The 24,214-nt window shown below is 45.4% G+C and overlaps 2 protein-coding genes across 2 annotated transcripts in view; both read left to right on the forward strand.

The window, feature by feature from the left end:
- Nucleotides 1-5,869, forward strand: part of LOC115460711 (oocyte zinc finger protein XlCOF6-like) — a 57,598-nt gene extending 51,729 nt beyond the window's left edge. Inside the window, exon 5 of the mRNA XM_030190478.1 lies at nucleotides 4,993-5,869. Within this exon, the coding sequence (XP_030046338.1) occupies nucleotides 4,993-5,831 (839 nt within the window). The 3' untranslated portion in view covers nucleotides 5,832-5,869. The remainder of the gene's footprint in view (nucleotides 1-4,992) is intronic.
- A 128-nt stretch (nucleotides 5,870-5,997) lies between these two features.
- Nucleotides 5,998-6,549, forward strand: LOC115460712 (gastrula zinc finger protein XlCGF49.1-like). The gene has a single exon (XM_030190479.1). The coding sequence runs from the start codon at nucleotides 5,998-6,000 to the stop codon at nucleotides 6,547-6,549; it is 552 nt and encodes a 183-aa protein (XP_030046339.1).
- The last annotated feature ends 17,665 nt before the right edge of the window (nucleotides 6,550-24,214 follow it).

Raw genomic sequence — 24,214 nt, forward strand, 5'->3', positions numbered from 1 at the left:
CGAATCCGCTCTGATGAGCCAGTCGTCGAGATAAGGGTGAACTCTGATACCCTCTCGCCTGAGATAGGCAGCTACCACTACCATTACCTTGGAAAAGGTACGGGGAGTTGTGGCTAGGCTGAAAGGCAAGGCCTGAAACTGGAATTGTTGACCCAACACCGCAAACCGGAGAAACTGCTGATGCGGGGGCCAAATAGGAATGTGCAAATACTCTTCTTTTAGGTCCAGAGACATGAGAAACTCTCCTGGCTGTACTGCCGCAATGACAGAGCGCAGGGTTTCCATGCGAAAATGACGCGCTCTTAGAGCCTCGTTGACTCTCCGTAAGTCGAGGATCGGTCTGAAAGACCCGCCTTTTCGAGGCACCACAAAATAAATGGAGTAGCAGCTGCAGCCGCGTTTGGCGGGAGGCATTGGGATCACCACTCCGAGGTGCAGCAAGACTTGCAAGATCTCCTCCTCCGCTGCCCGTTTGACGGCAGTGCCGCATCGGGACTCCAAAAACACGTCTCTCACCGGGGCACCGAATTCCAATTGGTAACCTTCTCTGATCAGGTCCAGGACCCACCGATCTGAAGTAATCTTGGTCCACTCCTCGAGAAAGAGGGAAAGACGTCCTCCTACTGCAGGAATTGAGGAGTGGACCGGTGTCCCATCATTGTGGAGGACGCCCCTGAACTCCTGGCCGTGACCCAGCTGCTGCGGAGCGTTTGTCCGAGCGAAAGGAGTTCCTCTGCTGAAAACGGGCATGATGAGAAAACCCAGCAGAGCGCCCCGGGCGATACCTGCGAGCTTCATGGAAGCGAGGTCTGGAAGAGGAAGGAAACACAGGACCCTTGGAAGAAGGCCTCGGCCTATCCTCAGGTAACCGCTGGGGCTTAGAGTCCCCTAGGTCTTTAACAATCTTCTCCAAATCCTCTCCAAATAACAGGAGGCCCCGAAAGGGTAACCTCACCAGCCTTTGCTTAGAGGCCATGTCAGCCGCCCAATGGCGCAGCCAAAGAAGGCGGCGGGCGGAAACCGCCACAGACATCTGCTTAGCCGAAGCTCTGACCAGATCATAAAGGGCGTCAGCCAAAAATGACAGGGCCGACTCCATCTGTGGGGCAACCTCGGAGAGGGACCCCGCACCATCCGTGGGCTGATCCACTGCCTGTTGTAACCAGGAAAGACAGGCCCAGGCTGCATAGGAACTGCAACTAGACACCCTTAAGGCAAGGCCCAATATTTCAAAGGACCGCTTCAGCGCGGATTGTAGCCGCCGGTCCTGCATGTCTTTCAAAGCGACCCCTTCCTCTATTGGGAGAGTGGTCTTTTTAGTCACCACCGTGACCAACGCGTCCACTTTAGGCATCCCAAAAAGGGCCAAGTGATCCTCACTCAGAAGGTAAAGCTGACCCATAGCCCTGACCACTTTCAAAGGCCCATCGGGGTCAGACCATTGAGCTGAAATAAGCTCCTGGATGGAGTCATGCACAGGAAAGGCTCGAGTAGGCTTCTTAGTACTCGCCATCCTAAGATTAACAGAGGAGGCATCGCCCTCGGCAGGATCATCAATCGAGAGGGCCTGCAAGGCGTCAGCAATGAGAGCTGGCAGCTCGTCGCGGTGGAAAATCCGAACCGCATTGGGATCATCCGAATCCAGTGGCAAACAGGCACCCTCCTATGGATCATCCATCCATGAGGGCCTACCAGATCCCTCAGACTCCCCACAGCCTGACCACGGGGGGGAAAAGGGAGATGCGCCACTTTCAGACGGGGAATTTACCCGTCTATGTATAGCGTCTTTCTAACGCTCAGGGGAAGAAATAACATCTGTAGCCATCCCTGGGCCATCGACACCCGGAGGGAATCCAGAATGCAACGCAGTGTCAGATACCTGTGGCAGAGCTCTTTTCAGCATGAAGGCCTTATGCATCAGTAGCACAAACTCAGGGGAGAAAAACTCACCCTGACCCTCCATCCCCGAATTAGGAGAAATGGAGGTTGGAGCTCCTTTAGCAGCCTCGAAACAAGGTGTCCCCCTGCACTCAGACTCCTCCGCCACCGCGAGGGTCGAGTCATGCGGCGCTTCCAAAATGGCACCCGCTGCCAGCTCCATCGAGCGGGAAGAATCACCGCTCGCCATGCTCGTACTAGCTCAAGTGTCTAAGGAGCACGTACTGCAAAGCCCCGCTGCTGACCTGCATTTACCACAGCGGGAGCAGCGCTTAACTCCTTCAGCAGCCATCGTCCCGACTGGACGGAAATATAGCAACAAAATGGCAGCTTTGCACCAAAACTTACCCCGCTCGGAACGCTGTCCGCGGGAACCTCCCCGGAGTAGCTGGGCACCACTCTCACCTCAGAAGACCGAGTCAACGAGCTCCGGTCAAGCTGCACTGCACCAGAATCTCTGGAGAAAGCCTCAGAAATAGCAACGCTGTACAAATGCGCCCTTTTTTTTAACGCTGTGAGGAAAGTTGGATGCAGGCAGCAACAGAGGGACTCCGGGAGGAGGGGGGAATGGGTAAGGCAGGGAAAGGGCAAACCTATATGCCTTTAAAGTGGGCACCACCAACCACAACACCCCTGCTCAACTGGCAAAGCACAGGAGCCACCCCAGGCAGAAATCCAGGAGTTGATCAAGCTACGTCCAGGGAGATAGAGAAATACTGAAGGCAGATGGGGCTTAGCCGTCCATGGGTCACTGTGGTTCTTCAGTGTTCTCTATCTCCACCTGCTGGTAGGAGGATACAACCCATCAGTTAATGGATTCATCTGCTGCTGATGACAAGGAAACAACAATTTATGCATTGTACAAGCAAGCTTAAATTATAATCTTGAGTAGACAGGAAACCAATGTAATTCTTTTAATAAGGGGAACGCTCTTTCGTATGTTCCCCAATCTTGCTACTGTGTTGTGCAGAAACTGAACCCTTTGTAGCAACTTTTTAGTAAGACTACTACTACTACTTATCTATATATATAAAACTCACCCTCAACGTTCTATTGTCTGACGTCATTGAAGCCAAGGTTCGTAAGTTCGAAGCTCTGAAGCCACGAAAATCACAGTCTCTGGGCCCCGCCCTCGCGTCAAACGTTATGACGTTGAGGGCGGAGCAGATTCTCACCTCCAACGTTCTACTTAGGCCACAAACTCCGGATTTCCACACTGTAGCTCTGCTCCGCCCTCGCGTCAAAACGCGACGACGTTGAGGGCGGGGCATGAAAACCGCCACCCACACAGAGCTACGACAATGGAAACAACAGCGGCGCATGAACCAGGTAAAACCGCGACGAGCCATGCAGGGCTAACAAACCATGTCGCTCCTGCCCCTCACCAGAAATGAGCCACCCGTGGCCAGAACCACGTCGGGCCCCCCCCCCCCCAAGGAACAGCAGCGGCGCGGATGACGGTCCTGCTCCCTCCCCCCGCCACACACGACACTCACAAACAACATGACCCCGCTCCTGCAAAAAACAAACACATCTTCCCCCTGAAACGGAGACATCCAAAAGGTCAGAGGGAGGCAGGCAGGCGAGCAGGCAGCCAGCCTCAACTTCTGAGGGAGCCAGCCAGCCTCAACGTGGTGCAAGGGAAGAAGGGAGGGAGCCAGATGCATCATGCTGGCAGTGGCAGCAGGGAGGGAGCCAGATTGAACAACACAATGCGACGGATGACCCTGAAAGGCTGAGGGAATGGCACTCACCACCCTCAGGCAGGGAAGGGGGGAGGGGAGGAAAGGGGGGGGGAATGACGGGGGTGGGGAGGGAACACAGAGGGGGAAAGGAAGGAGGGGGAACCCTGCCACGCACTCTCATTCTCACACACACAGACTCATGCTATGTCAAACAACCACACACACTACCGCATTCACTCTGTGTCTCTCTCTCTCTCACACAGTCACTCACACACACACTCTCCCAAACATACACACTACCAAGAAACCCTTGCTAGCGCCCGTTTCATTGCTCTCAGAAACTGGCCTTTGTTTACTAGTCCTATATAATAATTCTCACCTCCAACGTTCTGACTTGCCTGGGACCGTGGCTCATTCCAAGTTGGTCTGCTAGGCTCCGTAGATCAGGCTGACATCACCGTAGCCATTATGATGTCAACTTCAGAACCCGGGGGGGGGGGGGGGGGGAAACATGCCTCGCAGCTGAGCCATGTCCAGAGGAGAGTCGCTGGACATGGGTGGCTGGAGGGGGGCAGGGGAGAGAGGAGGGTCGCTGGATATGGGTGGCAGGAGGGGGGCAGGGGAGAGAGGAGGTTCACTGGACATGGGTGGCTGCAGTGGGCGCGGGGGGAGAGGAGGGTCGCTGGACATGGGTGGCTGCAGGGGAGCCGAGGAAAACCTTGCTAGCGCCCGTTTCATTTGTGTCAGAAACGGGCCTTTTTTATTAGTCATTTCTAAAGCGAGTTGCCGTAATCTGAGCATGGAAGTAAAACTGCTTGGGCCACTATTCTAAAAACTATCAGGGTGGAGGTTAGAGAAAATTGCTGTTAGCGGCTGTAATAAAAAAAAAATGTTTTTAGACAAGGCCCAGTTTCTGAAGTTGTTGTTTCAGTTATTTTTGCTTTCCTGCAACCTTGGCTATGTCAGCAATGTGCCTTTCACTGCTCAATAGCTCCATTCTCCTGTATAGTTAAAGTTTCATCATATTTGTGAAGATTTTTTTTTTCTCTGTCGGGAAGGGCTCTAAAAATCGTATTATATCTTTCTCTTAGCTACAGTCATGAATGTTGTCAAAATTGTTTTGTGTTTGTATACTGAAACCGCATTGGACAAGTTTTTCAAAAGGCAAGATATAAACAACAAATTTAATTGAGCTTTAGATAGACATGGAGGGAGGGAGGGAGTCGATCTGGCACAAGAGGCTGAAAACAGGAGTCAGGAAAGTCAGGCCAGTGCTGAAAACAGGGGAGCTTGGGCAGTTGGGCTGGCACTGGATAAAGTATTATTCCTGGTTACTAAAATATATTTAATATCTTTTCATGTCCAGCAGAAAATGAGGTGACAGAGGAAGACGGGAAAGAGGAGACTAGAGAAGAAGGTCGTTTAAAACGTAACCTGCGACCAAGACGTGCCACTGTTTCCCAAGGGACAGAGGGCGGAGAACCTGGGAGAAGTGAGCAGGAATCACAGAAGCAACAGAGAGACCCTGTAGGAGAGTCACTGGATGGAGTTAATGAGAGTGAGAGAAGTGACAAGAAGCAAACGAACATCCCTGAGCACCACAATCAGCAGAGAGCAGAGACACCCTTCCAAAATCACAGAAAGCGGAAATGGAAGAAACCTCATGGAGCAGAGAGGACTGGCCTCTTGGAAGGGCTTTCTAGGTCTCTTCAATGCACTGAATGTGGAAGACATTTCTCTTATAAGTATTCACTAACCGCACACCTGAAAACACACATTGCAGCAAGGTCTGGAGACATTACCCCAGAAAGATCTTTGCTGTCTTGTCTATGTGCTGAATGTGGTCAATCTTTCAGTCATATTGGTAACCTAAGAAGACACCAGAAACTCCACACAGGTGAGAGACCATTTAAATGTACTGAATGTGGGAAATGTTTCCGGCATAAGTATATCCTGAGAACTCACCAGAAACTCCACACAGGTGAGAAACCCTTTGAATGCACCGAATGTGGGAAATGTTTTGTTTTGAAGTGTGAACTAGTGAAACATAGTAGGAGCCACATGAGAGAGAATGCAAACCCATCTGGAGACCTTGCCTTGCAAGAAAAACCTTTTCAGTGTACTGAATGTGGTAAATGTTACTCATGGGAAAGACGCCTAAAAGACCATCTTAAAATCCACACGGGGAGAGAAACTCTTTCAGTGTAGTGAATGTGGGAAGCAGTTTGTTCGACGCACAGAATTAGTTAGACATCAAAGAACCCACACTGGAGAGAGAGCCTTTCAGTGCACAGAATGTGATAAAAAATTCGCCAGGAAAACAAGCCTAGAGTATCACCTGAGAAATCACACAGGAGAGAAACCATTTCCATGCATGGAATGTGGGAAGAAGTTCATTCGTAAGGATCTATTACTATTACACCTAAGTAATCATAAAACGATTCCATCATTAAAGGAGAAATGTTATTCGTGCACAGAGTGTGATAAAAAGTTTTATGTAAAATCACAGTTGGAAAAGCACCTCAGGATCCATACGGGAGAGAAACCATTTCAATGTACTGAGTGTGAAAGACAATTTTCAGTTAAGTCACAGCTGGAGGACCATCGTACGACCCATACAGGGGAGAAACCATTCAGATGTTCTGAGTGTGGAAAATGCTTTCGGCTCAAGCCATATCTGAAAACACACCAACTGATTCACACTGGAGACAAACGCTATAAATGTTCTGGCTGTGACAAATATTTCTACACAAACTCTGATCTACGAAAGCATGAGGTAATTCACGGTGGAAAGAAACGCTTTAAATGTTCTCACTGTGATAAACATTTCCACAGAAAATATGAGGTAAGAAAGCATGAAATAAGCCACTCTGGAGAGAGAGAGAGGGAAGATCCTCAAGTATCAAGAAATGAAGTCCGAGACTAAGAAAACGTGGCAGAGAAATACAGAAATGTTTCCCATCATTTTGGGTGCCACAGGTTTGATTAAAAAGAACTTCCAAGTGCACCTGGATAAACTGCCTGTACATTTTACAGCTTATGAACTCCAGAGAGAAGCTCTTAGACAAATTACAAGTACTACAGTGAACGTTAGCAGTACATTTGAGAGACTGACATTAAACTCCACCTTCTCTGGCTTAGGAGTGAGATTCATTTCTGTCGTAGTATGCACAAACCCAACCCATTTGGAGAAAACTGCCCCTGAGAGAAACAGTTTAAAATGTTCTGTAGGAAGTACAAGTTTCCCTTTAAAATCTTGTCTAAGAAACCATGTTAAAATTCACACTGAAGGGAAATCAGAATTATGAAAAAAAAACTTTACTTAAACTTACCCTCGTAAAAATAATTTAGAGAAAGAGAGAGAAAATCTTCAAGTACCCAGAAATGCAGTGCAAGGCAAAGAATCTGAGTCAGAAAGATACTGAAATATTTCTCATCCTTTTTGGGTACCACAGGTTTGGTCAAAAAGAATTTGCAAGCACACCTGGATAGGTTGCCTACATGTTACATCTTATGAACGCCACAGGGAAATTGTCAAGCACGATCATGTTCTACACATACTCCACATACCCTGGCTTAAGAGTGAGGTCTATTCCTGTTGTAGTTTATTTATTGGATCAAACACTTTCACTTTCGAATTCTGTTCCAGAATTTTGGGGGGGGGGGGGTGGAAGTAGATAGCCTATTAACCTTTTCTAGCCATGTCGAATCATTATTAGGAGATCATTTCACACTCTGAGGAAATTAAGGATGATTCATAACTATTTTGAACCAGCCAAGTTCAGACTATTACTTCGAGCACTGATCCTGTCCAGTTTGGATCACTGTAATGTTATTTTTAATGGCTACACAAAGATTCTTATCAAGCGTTTTGAGTGGAAATCTTTTTTTTTTTTTTAAGAATTAATTTAATTACACCAGAGAGAAACTCCTCTGGGTTATGGTTTTAACCTTAATCCTAGAACCGGCAAAGATCCTGAGGTAACATCACACCTTCTATTTGTGGATGAATGGAAGCTTTACAATCCTAGCAATCAAGACATCAGGATGACTTTTGGCATCTACAAATGAGCTAAGGTAACATTTTTAGGAGGAGACGTGAGGAAAACTAAAAGCATCTTTTTGACTGATGACTTTGCCATCAAGGAACTTGAACAGGAAGGTGTATATAAAGAACTAGGAGTCGTGGAAGGAGCAACAATCCAGCATAAAGCACCGAGAGAAGAGACCAGCAGTATTACAGGAGATAAAAATTGATATTGAAAAGTGCTTTAAGATCAAAGAATAAGATACCAGAACCAACCAGCTTGCGATTCCTGTACTCTCATAGCCTAGAGAACCTGGAGGACTGGGTTCAATTCCCACTGCATCTCCTTGTGACTCTGGTTAAGTCACTTAACCCTCCATTGCCCCAGGTGCAGAATAAATACCTGTATATAATATATAAACTGCTTTGACTGTAACCACAAAAAGAGGTATATGGAGTCCCGTCCCTTTCCTTTCCCTTTGGGGAACAACCAGAAAGGCAAACGAACTGCTGAAGGAAAGAAAACATTCAACCTGGTCAGGGGGGAACCAAGGAGGGCTGGTAATTATTGGAGAGTAAAACCAGCGATGGGCGGACTTCTGCGGTCTGCGCCCTGATCGTGGCTGAATAGATATGGATGAGCCGGAGTGTACATTTTAAGGGGCTTCGACTTTAGCTTCAGAACTTTTAGTACAAGAACAGTGCTGGGCAGACTTTTACGGTCTGTACTCTGAGAAAGGCAGGGACAAATCAAACTTGGTTATACATATAAAGTATCACATACCATGTAAAATGAGTTTATCTTGTTGCACAGACTAGATGGACCGTTTAGGTCTTTAGCTGCCATCATTTACTATGGTATTATAACAAAATAATCGGTGGTAATTTCCTTAATACCAGTAAACTTTTCAATCTGATAAAAAGCCTATTATCCACAAAAGAAATAACCACAACCATAGAGTCTCCACCAACAGCAGAGCACCTAGCTACTTTTTTCAAACAAAAAAATAGTTAAAATCAGAGGAGTCCTCAAATTAAAAGTCAACCATCAAGATATTTACGAAAAACAGTCAGACACACATACAGGAATAGCCACCAACAGAATCTGGTCTTCCTTCCAACTACCAACCCATGACACAGTAAAACATTACCTCCTAAAACATTCAAACTCACAATGCATACTAGATCCTAGTCCCGGTTACCTTATGAAGGAAGCTCCTAATACATTCATCAATCAGCTTCAGCAGCATATCTCTTTCCTAGTATTCCACGGCACTTTCCATGATAAAGGTTCTATTATCCTAACACCAATACCAAAAGGCAATTCAATCACCATAACTGATGTAACAAACTACAGACCAGTTGCCTCCATTCCTTTGATGATAAAGGCGATGGAAAGAATAATAGCAGCACAAACTACCTTTCACATTTCTCCCTACTATACAAATCACAATCAGGTTTCAGACCGTGCTGTAGCACCGAGACTGGCCTTACTACCCTAGTATCAAATCTCAGAAAATAAATTAGCATAGGGTCTAAGATCTTAATAATGCAGTTTGATATGTCTAGCTCACTCGATATTAGGCTAATATCCTTAATACTGAAGCAAGTTTTAAATTATTGAAAAACTCAAAAACACTAAGATGAAGTCAGCAGTCCAGCAGCGAGAAGGGTGCTATCCAGTCTTTTGCATTGAGTGTCACATGTATGATTATCTCCCAGTTGGTGAGATGGCATATGTGCGTGCCCGATGCAAAGAGCTCCTAGCTCTCGGAGAACGTGTCCGTTCTCTTGAGGCTAGAGCAGCAGACTTGGTGCAGCTGAGGGAGACAGAGAGGTACATAGAGGAGACCTACAGGGATGTTGTAGAGAAGTCCCACCTCCAGTCTGGTAGCCCCTGTGCTACCTTGGAGGAGGGAGGTCTCCTAGAAGGAGAGCATCACCCTGGTGAAGTGGAAGTACGCCTGTAGCCAGGACCTGCCCACCAGGGGATGTACTATCCTCTCGCACTGAGGATATGTCTCCAAGTGCTGCCCGGGAGGGAAAGGTTAGGACAGCTGTTGTAGTTGGTGATTCGATCATTAGGCATATAGATAGCTGGGTGGCTGGTGGACGTGAGATCCCCTGGTGACTTGCCTGCCTGGTGCGAAGGTGGCAGACCTCACGCGTCACCTAGATAGGATTTTAGATAGTGCTGGGGAGGAGTCGGCTGCCTTGGTACATGTGGGTACCAATGACAGGAAAATGTGGGAGAGAGGTTCTGGAAGCCAAATTTAGGCTCTTAGGTAGAAAGCTCAAATCCAAATCCTCTAGGGTATCATTTTCTGAAATGCTACCTGTTCCCCGCGCAGGGTCCAAGAGACAGGCAGAGCTCCGGAGTCTCAATGCGTGGATGAGACCATGGTGCAGGGAGGAGGGTTTTAGATTTGTTAGAAACTGGGCAACATTCTGGGGAAGAGGGAGCCTATTCCGAAAGGATGGGCTCCATCTTAACCAGAGTGGGACCAGGCTGCTGGCATCGGCATTTAAAAAGGAGATAGAGCAGCTTTTAAACTAGAAATGGGGGGAAGGCCGACAGTCGCTCAAAAGCGCATGGTTCGGGAAAAGGTATCTTTCAAAGATATCACTAAAACAGGGAAGATAGGGTATCCTGATAGTGAGGTTGCAAAAGAGGCCGTAGTAGATCAGGTGTCCCTAAATAAAACTAAAAATCAAACAAAAGATTGCAAATTAATACTGTCAAGTACTACGCATCATGTAAATAGGAGCAACAAACACAGTTTGAAATGTTTATATGCGAATGCCAGGAGCCTAAAAAATAAGATGGGAGAGTTAGAATGTATTGCACTAAATGAAAAATTAGATATAATAGACATCTCTGAGACCTGGTGGAAGGAGGATAACCAGTGGGACACTGTCATACCGGGGTACAAATTATATCGTAGTGATAGGGTGGATCAAATTGGTGGAGGGGTAGCATTGTATATTAACGAGAGCCTTGAATCAAATAGATTGAAAATTCTGCAGGAAACAAAACACTTCTTGGAATCACTGTGGATTGAAAGTCCATGTGTAAAGGGGAAAAGGATAGTGATAGGAGTGTACTACCGTCCGCCTGGCCAGGATGAACAGACGGATGCAGAAATGTTAAAGGAAATTAGGGACGCAAACAAACTGGGCAACATAATAATAATGGGTGATTTCAATTACCCCGATATTGACTGGGTAAATGTAACATCGGGACACGCTAGGGAGGTAAAATTCCTTGATGAAATCAAGGACAGCTTTATGGAGCAGCTGGTACAGGAGCCAACGAGAGAAGGAAAAATTCTAGACCTAGTCCTTAGTGGAGCGCATGATCTGGTGCGGGAGGTAATGGTGCTGGGGCTGCTTGATAACAGTGATCATAATATGATCGGATTTGATATTAGCTTTGAAGTAAGTATACATAGGAAATCAAATACGTTAGCGTTTAACTTTAAAAAAGGAGACTATGATAAAATGAGAAGAACGGTGAAAAGAAAACTTAAGAGGAGCGACTGCGAGGGTCAAAAATTTACATCAGGCTTGGATGCTGTTCAAAAACACCATCCTGGAAGCCCAGGCCAAATATATTCCGTGTATTAAAAAGGAGGACGGAAGACCAAACGACAGCCGGTGTGGTTAATAAGTGAGGTGAAGGAAGCTATTAGAGCTAAAAGAAAATTCTTCAGAAAATGGAAGAAGGAAAAGACTGAAAATAATAAGAAACAGCTACATGGAACAGCTAGTTCAGGAGCCGACAAGAGAAGGAAAAATACTAGACTTAGTCCTTAGTGGTGCTCATGATCTAGTGCAGGGGGTAACGATACGAGGGCCGCTTGATAACAGTGATCATAATATGATCGGTTTTGATATTGGCATTGAAGGAAGTGAAACTAGGAAATCAAGTACGCTAGCATTTAACTATAGAAAAGGTGATTACGACAAAATGAGAAAAATGGTGAAAAAAAGACTGAAAGGAGCAGCTCGCAGAGTAAAAAACTTGCGTCAGGCGTGGATGCTGTTTAAAAACACCATCCTGGAGGTTCAGGACAAATATATTCCACGTATTAGAAAAAAGGGAAAAAAGACTAAACGTCAGCCGGCGTGGCTAAACAGTAAGATAAAGGAAGTCATTAGAGCCAAAAAACAATCCTTCAGAAAGTGGAGAAGAGAACCAACTGAAAGTAACAGGATAGATCATAAGGAATGCCAAGCCAAATGCAAAGCGGAGATAAGGAGGGCAAAAAAGGACTTTGAGAAGAAATTAGCGTTGGAAGCAAAATACATAGTAAAATTTTTTTAGATACATTAAAAGCAGGAAACCGGCCAAAGAGTCGGTAGGGCCGCTGGACGAAAATGGTGTTAAAGGGGCGATCAAGGAGGACAAAGCCGTAGCGGAGAAATTAAATGAATTCTTTGCTTCGGTCTTCACCGAGGAGGATTTGGGGGGGGACACCGGTGCCGGAAAGAATATTTGAAGCGGGGGAGTCGGAGAAACTAAACAAATTCTCTGTAACCTTGGAGGATGTAATGGGTCAGTTCAGCAAGCTGAAGAGTAGTAAATCACCGGGACCTGATGGTATTCATCCCAGAATATTAATAGAACTAAAAAATGAACTTGCGGAGCTACTGTTAGAAATATGCAATCTGTCCCTAAAATCGAGTGTAGTACCGGAAGACTGGAGGGTAGCCAATGTTACTCCGATTTTTAAGAAGGGTTCCAGAGGAGATCCGGGAAATTATAGACCGGTGAGTCTGACGTCGGTGCCGGGCAAGATGGTGGAGGCTATTATTAAGAATAAAATTGCAGAGCATATACAAAAACATGGACTGATGAGACAAAGTCAGCACGGATTTAGTGAAGGGAAGTCTTGCCTCACCAATCTAATGCATTTTTTTGAGGGGGTAAGCAAACATGTGGACAATGGGGAGCCGGTTGATATTGTATATCTGGATTTTCAGAAGGCGTTTGACAAAGTGCCGCACGAAAGACTCCTGAAGAAATTGCAGAGTCATGGAATCGGAGGTAGGGTATTATTATGGATTAAGAACTGGTTGAAAGATAGGAAGCAGAGAGTAGGATTGCGTGGCCAGTATTCTCAGTGGAGGAGGGTAGTTAGTGGGGTCCCGCAGGGGTCTGTGCTGGGTCCGTTGCTTTTTAATGTATTTATAAATGACCTAGAGATGGGAATAACTAGTGAGGTAATTAAATTCGCCGATGACACAAAATTATTCAGGGTCGTCAAGTCGCAGGAGGAATGTGAACGATTACAGGAGGACCTTGCGAGACTGGGAGATTGGGCGTGCAAGTGGCAGATGAAGTTCAATGTTGACAAGTGCAAAGTGATGCATGTGGGTAAGAGGAACCCGAATTATAGCTACATCTTGCAAGGTTCCGCGTTAGGAGTTACGGATCAAGAAAGGGATCTGGGTGTCGTCGTCGATGATACGCTGAAACCTTCTGCTCAGTGTGCTGCTGCGGCTAGGAAAGCGAATAGAATGTTGGGTGTTATTAGGAAGGGTATGGAGTCCAGGTGTGCGGATGTTATAATGCCGTTGTATCGCTCCATGGTGCGACCGCACCTGGAGTATTGTGTTCAGTACTGGTCTCCGTATCTCAAAAAAGATATAGTAGAATTGGAAAAGGTACAGCGAAGGGCGACGAAAATGATAGTGGGGATGGGACGACTTTCCTATGAAGAGAGGCTGAGAAGGCTAGGGCTTTTCAGCTTGGAGAAGAGACGGCTGAGGGGAGATATGATAGAAGTGTATAAAATAATGAGTGGAATGGATCGGGTGGATGTGAAGCGACTGTTCACGCTATCCAAAAATACTAGGACTAGAGGGCATGAGTTGAAGCTACAGTGTGGTAAATTTAAAACGAATCGGAGAAAATTTTTCTTCACCCAACGTGTAATTAGACTCTGGAATTCGTTGCCGGAGAACGTGGTACGGGCGGTTAGCTTGACGGAGTTTAAAAAGGGGTTAGATAGATTCCTAAAGGACAAGTCCATAGACCGCTATTAAATGGACTTGGAAAAATTCCGCATTTTTAGGTATAACTTGTCTGGAATGTTTTTACGTTGGGGGAGCGTGCCAGGTGCCCTTGACCTGGATTGGCCACTGTCGGTGACAGGATGCTGGGCTAGATGGACCTTTGGTCTTTCCCAGTATGGCACTACTTATGTACTTATTCTACTAAACATACGAGACAACTTTGGTATATGTGGCACAGTCCACAAATGGTTTCAAGGATTCCTGAAATCAAGATCTTACAAAGTGGAAATGAAAGGAACCTTATCCTCTCCTTGGTCACCGGACTGTGGCGTCCCTCAGGGTTCTCCATTATCGCCCATTCTGTTTAATGTAATGATGTCACCATTAGGCAACAGACTAGAAACAGCAGGATTCAAAACATTCATATATGCTGATGGTGTTTTACCATATACATAACCTTCGAAAAGAACATTAAAGACTTAGAGGCATATTTTCAAAGCACTTTGGGAGACTAAGTTCCATAGGTTTCTATGGAACTTTGGGAGGCTAAGTGCTTTGAAAATGAGCCTCATAGTAACATAGTAGATGACGGCAGAAAAAGACCTGCACGGTCCATCCAGTCTGCCCAACAAGATGAACTCATATGTGCTACTTTTTGTGTATACCTTACCTTGATTTGTACCTGTCCTTTTCAGGGCACAGACCGTATAAGTCTGCCCAGCACTATCCCCGCCTCCCGCCACCAGCTCTGGCACAGACCGTATAAGTCTGCCCAGCACTATCCCTGCCTCCCAACCACCAGCCCCGCCTCCCACCACCGACTCTGGCACAGACCGTATAAGTCTGCCCAGCACTATCCCCGCCTCCCAACCACCAGCCCCGCCTCCCACCACCGGCTCTGGCACAGACCGTATAAGTCTACCCAGCACTAGCCCCGCCTCCCAACCACCAGCCCTGGCACAGACCGTATAAGTCTGCCCAGCACTATCCCTGCCTCCCAACCACCAGCCCCGCCTCCCACCACCGGCTCTGGCACAGACCGTATAAGTCTACCCAGCACTAGCCCCGCCTCCCAACCACCAGCCCTGGCACAGACCGTATAAGTCTGCCCAGCACTAGCCCCGCCTCCCAACCATCTCTGCCACCCATTCAAGGCTAAGCTCCTGAGGATCCCTTCCTTACAAAAGGCAAAACTTGGCTTAAATTTGATTGAAACTTGGGCCTCAGGATCCAAACTGAAGCTAAATAAAGAAAAAACTAAATTCATGGTCATTACTAACCTATTTGACAAAAACAACTTCAACAGTTTCACAACTGGCAACACTTCATTCCCCATCGACAATAATCTGAAAATTCTAGGTATATCTAACATTTGATACTCAAGTTTCCTCAGTAATCACAAAATCTTTCAGTTCTCTTTGGAAACTAAAAAGGATCAGACCCTATATCTCATCAGAAACATTCAGACTATTGGTGCAATCATTAACATTATCCCAATTCGATTACTGTAATGCCATATATGCTGGCTGTAAGGAGTACCTGTTGAAAAAAAACTCCAAACAGCTTAAAACACTGCAGTCAGCTTCATATATTTATTTTTTATTTTGTTACATTTGTACCCCGCGCTTTCCCACTCATGGTAGGCTCAATGCGGCTTACATGGGGCAATGGAGGGTTAAGTGACTTGCCCAGAATCACAAGGAGCTGCCTGTGCCTGAAGTGGGAATCGAACTCAGTTCCCCAGGACCAAAGTCCACCACGCTAACCACTAGGCCACTCCTCCACTCGTTTTGAAAGTGCCTCCCCTTTATTAATCCTGGCTTCCCATCAAAGTGAGAATCACCTTCAAATTATGTACCTTTATCTTTCAAATCCTAAATGGCACAGCTCCAGACTATATGGTACCATTAATAAGCTTACCTCAAAGAAACTCTAAATATGAGGCAAGAAACTATCTCGGATTACACCTCCCAAATTGCAAAAAAAAAAAAAAAAATGATCTACAAAACTGCAGACTTCACTTACTTAGGAACCAGGAATATGCTAGATTCCGCAAAATCCTCAAATTGTTCCTATTCAAGCAAACCCTCACAAAGAACGACCATATCTCAAACAATTAATTATTACCTGAATTGGTTATTACCAGTGCGTTCTTTCTAGCAAAAAAGGTGCCGGTACTCAAATGCTAGGCCATCCTTCAGGGGTGGGGTGATCACTGAGAGACCCACCTCACAATAGCCAGGCCCCCTGCAATCAGTCATAGAATCTATCACAAGGCAGAATTGGTGTGTAGAGCCTGAGCTCTTTCATTAAAACTTGGAGACCATGGGTCAATTTTAGCAGACAATGGAAAAGGTGCCGGTACTCAAATGCGAGGCCACCCTTCAGGGGTGGGGTGATCACTGAGGGACCCATCCCACAATAGCCAGGCCCCCTGCAACCAGTCAGAGAATCTATGACAAGGCAGAATTGGTGTGTACCGCCTGAGCTCTTTCATTAAAACTTGTGTTCCATGGGTCAATTTTAGCAGACAATGGAAAAGATGCCGGTACTCAGTACCCCCAAGAGAGTGGAGGAGTGGCCTAGTGGTTAGGGTGGTGGACTTTGGCCCTGGGGAACTGGGTTCGATTCCCACTGCAGGCACAGGCAGCTCCTTGTGATTCTGGGCAAGTCACTTAACCCTCCATTGCCCCATGTAAGCCGCATTGAGCCTGCCATGAGTGGGAAAGCGCAGGGTACAAATGTAACAAAAATAAAATAGATACTATTGGAGATTCTACATGGAATGTTGCTACTATTGGAGATTCTACATGGAATGTTGCTATTCCACTAGTAACACGTACGTGCAGGACGTCAGACTCACAGAAGCAGAAGCCTGCGCAGCCACATTGGTGATCTGCAAGGGCCGACTTCTACATGGAATAGTAGCAACAGTGGAGGAATAGCCTAGTGGTTAAGGTGGTGGACTTTGGTCCTGGGGAACTGAGGAACTGAGTTCAATTCCCACTTCAGGCACAGGCAGCTCCTTGTGACTCTGGGCAAGTCACTTAACCCTCCATTGCCCCATGTAAGCCGCATTGAGCCTGCCATGAGTGGGAAAGCGCAGGGTACAAATGGAACAAAAATAAAATAGATACTATTGGAGATTCTACACGGAATGTTGCTACTATTGGAGATTCTACATGGAATGTTGAGATTCTGTTGCTACTATTGGATATTCTACATGGAATGTTGCTACTATTGGAGATTCTACATGGAATGTTGAGATTCTGTTGCTACTATTGGATATTCTACATGGAATGTTGCTACTATTGGAGATTCTACATGGAATGTTGCTATTCCACTAGCAACATTCCATGTAGAAGGCTGCGCAGGCTTCTGTTTCTGTGAGTCTGACGTCCTGCATGTACGTGCAGGACGTCAGACTCACAGAAGCAGAAGCCTGCGCGGCCACATTGGTGATCTGCAAGGGCCGACTTCTACATGGAATAGCAACATAGAATCTCAAATAGTAGCAACAGTGGAGGAGTGGCCTAGTGGTTAGGGTGGTGGACTTTGGTCCTGAGGAACTGAGTTCGATTCCCAGCACAGGCAGCTCCTTGTGACTCTGGGCAAGTCACTTAACCCTCCATTGCCCCATGTAAGCCGCATTGAGCCTGCCATGAGTGGGATAGCGCGGGGTACAAATGTAACAAAAAAAAAAAAGGATGTCCAATCTCTTCAACAAATACAAGTAAATATGATTAAAGAGAATTCGCTGCTTCAGAATAAGATTGAGAATTTGGAAAGTCAACAGAGGTCTAACACATTGCTATTAATAAACTATCCTAGACAGCTTTCAATTACCCCTCTTATAACCTTAAAAAAACATCTGTCTGAAATATTGATGATTCCGGAACAAGCTTATCCTCCAGTTTCAAAAATGTATTACCTTATATTAAGAAGAATATTGAACAGCCTGTTGCTGAAGGGACTGAAGTATCCTTTGCGAGCTTAGACCTTACACAGACACTTGAAGATGATAATTTGGGTTTAAAACCTGCAACATTGATAGTGACATATTACAGCCTGATAGAGACTGAAACCATTTTTCTGCCAGAGCAGAGCTTTTTCTGAGCTGTAAGGTTAGAATGTTTCCGGATGTATGTAAAGTAAGCGACCCAAAAGAGGCGCCAAGTTTTCCTTAAACTTGGCCCACAAGTTATACAACTGGGCGGACTTTTCTGGTTGAATTTCCCCTGTAAACGTGTGTTGAAACTAAATTCAGTGAAATATGTTTTTTATGATCCTATACAATTAAGTTCTTTCTTAGATTCTAAGACTGTTGTAACTCCATCCGCACAGCCAAGAGTTGTAGTTACATCTACTCCGTAATTTTAATCAGTAATAATCCTGACCCTCTCCTTTCCAGCCTCTTAATCTCTGAATTGTAGAGTTTTTCTTTATTTTTTTTCTGCAGGCATTGCGACTTGCTTCCCCCTCTTACTTGTACTAAAGATGAGAAATAGAATATGTTGATTGTTTTTTCTTTTGGTGATTTAGAAATCCGAATTGGAAATATTCATCTTTTCTGTATCAAGATTTATTCTTGGAACTTAAATTTGTAAATTGCGTAAAATAAATACATGTAAAAAAAATTTTCATATGCTGATGGGAGGTTGGGCCCAAGGGGGGTTCGGAATGCCAAATTTAAAATGATAGAACCGGGCATGTCTCCTTCGTCGTTTGCGAGACTGGTTATGTGGGAAGTTCTGTTTTACTCCTGTGGACATTGAAAGAGCCTTTTATGGCTGTTGTTATCCCTAATGCGGGCTATATGGCAGTTGTTGGTGAGGGGTTTGGGCTGAGTAACCAACCAGCTCCCGCTTAGGGGGAATGCTTCCTTTCAGCTGGGGCGAGACAACTCCATTTTTAGGTCTTGAGAAAGTAGGGGGGGGGGGTGACACGTCTGGAACACCTGTTGGGAGAGATGGGACATCTCCTTGAATGTGAGATACTCCAGTGGAGAGTTGGGAGAGTCTGGGGGACCAGATTCAACATTATATAGCCTCCTTGGCTGCAGAGTCGCTTCGTATGTATTTGGGAAGGAAACTGCGGACCTTTTTTGATGCCATCTCTGATAGGGGAATCAGTGTTTCGGGAGCACATTAGGCTTTCCTTCAGCTGACCCCTCCTGAAGACTTAAGAGGTATTCAGGAGCGCTGGCTCCTGACAGGGAGAGACCTCACGGGTTGGGATATGTTTGTTAATCTTCGGAGAATACCTGTCCTGGTGTGGTGCGCCTGGCTGCAGGGGAGCTATTATCGTATACTTCTATGGACTTACTTTGCCCAAACGCAGTTGTATCATGCAGAGGGAGCACACTTGCCTCTCTGCGTGAAGTGCAGCTCCAAGGATAACTCTTATAATCATGCTCTTTGGAGGTGTCCTTTGGTGCAGATTTTTTACCTGGTGGAATACTCCTCCTTTGTTTTGGGTAGAGGGGACATTGGTACTATTGATCAGGTGCGCCTAGGTCGGCCGGGGGCCTTTATAGGTTTCTAAGGACAGGTGAGTTTATGTTTGAGGAAGTTCTGCTTGGTAGCGTGGGAATGTATTATGCAATACTGGACCTCCCATGATCCACCTAATTTTTGGCACTGTAGAAATCAAATCCACCTCCTGACGGTGTGGGAGGCTAAAGACGCTAGGGCCTCACCTAAACACAAACAATGGTATTTACAAACTTCGGGCCTACATCTGCAAACACTATCTCCTATGTAAGTTCTGTGTGGATTTGGGGTCCTTGGAGGCTATGGGTGGTTGAGAATGTTTTTTCCTTGGACAGTACTGGTGCTCTGGAGGTTGGGCTCCTAAACTGAGTTGTAGGGAGAGTACAAGACACAGGCTGTCTCCATATTTATTGTAGTCAGTGTGAAGGTGAGGTTGGGGTTTGCAACCACTAATGGAAGTTTGACCATCACACCTTGGGAGGGTGGGGAATTGGAAGTGGAAGGGGGGGTTGGAGGGGTATGTCTTTATGCATGTTCTTACTGTTGCGTTATGCAAGTTTCGGGAGGGTGGGTGGGTGGGTGAGGGCAGGGATGAAAATAGTAAAATGTTGATGTCAGGCAATTATATTTTGTTACTGTTGCATATTATGTTTGGCTCTCTGTCATTAATAAAAATGTTAAAAACTAAAACTAATGAACAGTGTATTTTTTTTAGGGTCAGTTTATCCCTCCCAATATGGTGGTTTACCCACCAATACCTAGGAAGAAATAAATCACCCAAGGCTGCGTCTCTTTAGGAATTTATTTAGATACCTTATTTCTTATCAAGTATTTGTACAATTAGCAGATCAGTGATATCTCACTGGGAGTACAGAACATTGCTGCACAAAATTACTGCTATATCTGAGACTCCAAAGAATATACACGCAATCAAATGCTTTTATTTATTATTCTCCAAATATATGTATAAAAGATTCAAAACTACTTACGAGAAAGCAATAGGATTACTTGCCAATGCAGATACAACTGATTGGTTTCTCATGAGAGAGAGCAGCCCTGCTTGCACAAAGGTACTGGCTCGCCAAAGAAATAGGAAGTACACTCATTTTTATATGCCCATTTAGGATACAGACAAAATGACAGTAACACACCTTATTGGATATAATATATTGTAGTCACCACCTTAGTGACCACATATGGTACCATTTACCGTACATGCTTGGCTTTTTTTTTTTTTTTTTTTTTAGCATTGCTCGGAAAGCTTGGTCATCTTCTTGCGAGACCACTCAGTTCTACATTTCTGACCATATCTTCTTGGGTGTAACTGACTCTGCCCTGTTGGTAAACCGCACCATCCTGTTTTTGAGGTTTTTGCACCCTAGCCCCTTCCTCATTTTGCTGCATGGTTGTGTCCCAATAGCTCAGGAGATTTACTGGACCGCCAGAGTTCAAATTAAAGTTACAGGCCTGTAAACTTTTTTTGTCATTTTTAAATCCTGAACCAAAGTTAGCTGTAATGATAATAGACAACAGCTAAGAGTTGGTTTATTTTCATATTTGTATTCCAGTGGCTACCACCCACTTACTCTTGTTCTTAGGGGACTTGAATATGGGATGTTATATTCTATGGCCACTAATGGCTTCTACTTTGGGGCAGAATCACTATCGTATGAAGTGATGCATTTCTAAGATGGTAAATAGCTTACACCATTTTTTTCTCTTTTTCAACAATTTCTAACCTGCTATTCACTGCTATTCACTATTCACTAAAAATAAACAACAGAACCCATACAGTGGCAAGGGGAAAATACAGGGAAAAGCCATTACATAAACAGTAAAATTTAAAAACAAAATTTTTTATTTATTTTTGTTACATTTGTACCCCGCGCTTTCCCACTCATGGCAGGCTAAATGCGGCTTACATGGGGCAATGGAGGGTTAAGTGACTTGCCCAGAGTCACAAGGAGCTGCCTGTGCCTGAAGTGGGAATCAAACTCAGTTCCTCAGTTCCCCAGGACCAAAGTCCACCACCCTAACCACTAGGCCACTCCTCCACTGTTGCTACTATTTGAGATTCTACATGGAATGTTGCTATTCCACTAGCAACATTCCATGTAGAAGTCGGCCCTTGCAGATCACCAATGTGGCCGCGCAGGACATCAGACTCATAGAAACATAAGCCTGCGCAGCCTTCTACATGGAATGTTGCTAGTGGAATAGGAACATTCCATGTAGAATCTCCAATAGTATCTATTTTATTTTTGTTACATTTTTACCCTGCGCTTTCCCACTCATGTGGCTTACATGGGGCAATGGAGGGTTAAGTGACTTGCCCAGAGTCACAAGGAGCTGCCTGTGCCTGAGGTGGGAATCGAACTCAGTACCTCAGGACCAAAGTCCACCACCCTAACCACTAGGCCACTCCTCCACTCCACAAATCAGTGATTTACCCTTCCTCAGTCTCACTTGGGACCAAAGTCCAGTAATATGTCACTCTTCCAGACTCACCAGGACTTGGGGACCACTTCTGTGTTGGCCACACACTGTTTGGACTTCTCCTGAGTCCAGAACCACAACTTTGGACTCTCCTAGGACCTTATACCTCTTCTCGGACTCACCTAGGACCGAAAAGTACTTCCCAATGGTTCAGAAACCAAACACTTCGCCTGGGTGCGCACGACGGGTATTCTGAGGGACTAACAAACCATCCTCTGCCACTAACTGTAAGCACTAGGGGGCAGCAGTGAGTCTCCCAACTGGAGGAGAAATCACACTATGTCCCTAACACCCACAAGACTCACTCACCGAGGTACCACAATACTTATATACATATATATTACTCACCAATTCTTATATCAGAACTTACTTTTTACCTAAGAAACAAAAACTAATGAAACACGAGGTGCTGCTAAGAAAAAGAAATATTTCTACTTTAATAGTGGGTAGATACTAATACAGAGACAAAAGAGGCATAACAAAGCACACAGGTTAGGTGGTTTAGGTGGGGCATCCTAGAAACATAGAAACATGACGGCAGATAAAGGCCATATGACCCATCCAGTCTGCCCATCCTCTGTAACCCCTAATTCTTCCTGTTCCTAAGCGATCCCACATGCTTATCCCATGCCTTTTGAAATTCTGGAACAGTCCTAGACTCCACCACCTCCACCAGGGGGCCATTCCACACCTCCACCACCCTTTCTGTGAAATAATACTTCCTTAGGTTATTCCTAAGCCTATTCCCTCTTAACTTTGTCATATGCCCCCTCATTCCAGAGATCTCCTTCATTTGAAAAATGCTCTTTTCTTGTACATAAATGCCCTTGAGATATTTAAACGTTTCTATCATGTCTCCTCTCTCCCTCCTTTCTTCCAGCGTATGCATGTTGAGGTTCATAAGCCTGTCCCTATAATTTTTGCATTCAAGACCGCTTACTAATTTCGTAGCCGCCCTCTGGACCGACTCCATCCTGTTTATATGTTTCCGTAGGTGCGGTCTCCAGAACTGCACGCAGTACTCCAAATGAGGCCTCACCAGAGACTTATACGACCACACTAGCCAGTTCCTTGGCTAGAGAAGGAACTACCTACCCTTATGCAGAAATCATACATGTTTATACAAGCTAAGGGGCTGGCTAAAATACATGATCAGATGACACATTACCACATGACACTTCTGTTACAGGTGACAAACTGTCATCTGGAATATGCCTAGCTAAAGTTCTGCTGCTCCAAACCACCTTCCTTTCCATTAGTTATGTCAGTTTGTCCTGATCTCCACTTTTCTATCATATACAGCAAAGATACACCAGGAGCAGACAATCTTGCGAAATACTTTAATGAGAAAATCGTACAACTACGACTTAAAATACTTGTCAGTACCATCGACTACGCCGTAATCCTTGACTGTCTAGATCCAGATCCTGGTGTATACCCAGGAGATAGAACCTGGACCAACTTCGAGATAGTATCGGAGAAACTCATCTCCCAAACGCTCAAAAGATTTGCCAAATCTCATTGCAAATTAGACATATGCCCAAACAGCCTTATGACATACAGTGGTGGAAATAAGTATTTGATCCCTTGCTGATTTTGTAAGTTTGCCCACTGACAAAGACATGAGCAGCCCATAATTGAAGGGTAGGTTATTGGTAACAGTGAGAGATAGCACATCACAAATTAAATCCGGAAAATCACATTGTGGAAAATATATGAATTTATTTGCATTCTGCAGAGAGAAATAAGTATTTAATCCCTCTGGCAAACAAGACCTAATACTTGGTGGCAAAACCCTTGTTGGCAAGCACAGCGGTCAGACGTCTTCTGTAGTTGATGATGAGGTTTGCACACATGTCAGGAGGAATTTTGGTCCACTCCTCTTTGCAGATCATCTCTAAATCATTAAGAGTTCTGGGCTGTCGCTTGGCAACTCGCAGCTTCAGCTCCCTCCATAAGTTTTCAATGGGATTAAGGTCTGGTGACTGGCTAGGCCACTCCATGACCCTAATGTGCTTCTTCCTGAGCCACTCCTTTGTTGCCTTGGCTGTATGTTTTGGGTCATTGTCGTGCTGGAAGACCCAGCCACGACCCATTTTTAAGGCCCTGGCGGAGGGAAGGAGGTTGTCACTCAGAATTGTACGGTACATGGCCCCATCCATTCTCCCATTGATGCGGTGAAGTAGTCCTGTGCCCTTAGCAGAGAAACACCCCCAAAACATAACATTTCCACCTCCATGCTTGACAGTGGGGATGGTGTTCTTTGGGTCATAGGCAGCATTTCTCTTCCTCCAAACACGGCGAGTTGAGTTCATGCCAAAGAGCTCAATTTTTGTCTCATCTGACCACAGCACCTTCTCCCAATCACTCTCGGCATCATCCAGGTGTTCACTGGCAAACTTCAGACGGGCCGTCACATGTGCCTTCCGGAGCAGGGGGACCTTGCGGGCACTGCAGGATTGCAATCCGTTATGTCGTAATGTGTTACCAATGGTTTTCGTGGTGACAGTGGTCCCAGCTGCCTTGAGATCATTGACAAGTTCCCCCCTTGTAGT

This window comes from Microcaecilia unicolor, chromosome 1 (genome assembly GCF_901765095.1).
Source record: "Microcaecilia unicolor chromosome 1, aMicUni1.1, whole genome shotgun sequence".
Lineage (NCBI taxonomy): Eukaryota > Metazoa > Chordata > Amphibia > Gymnophiona > Siphonopidae > Microcaecilia > Microcaecilia unicolor.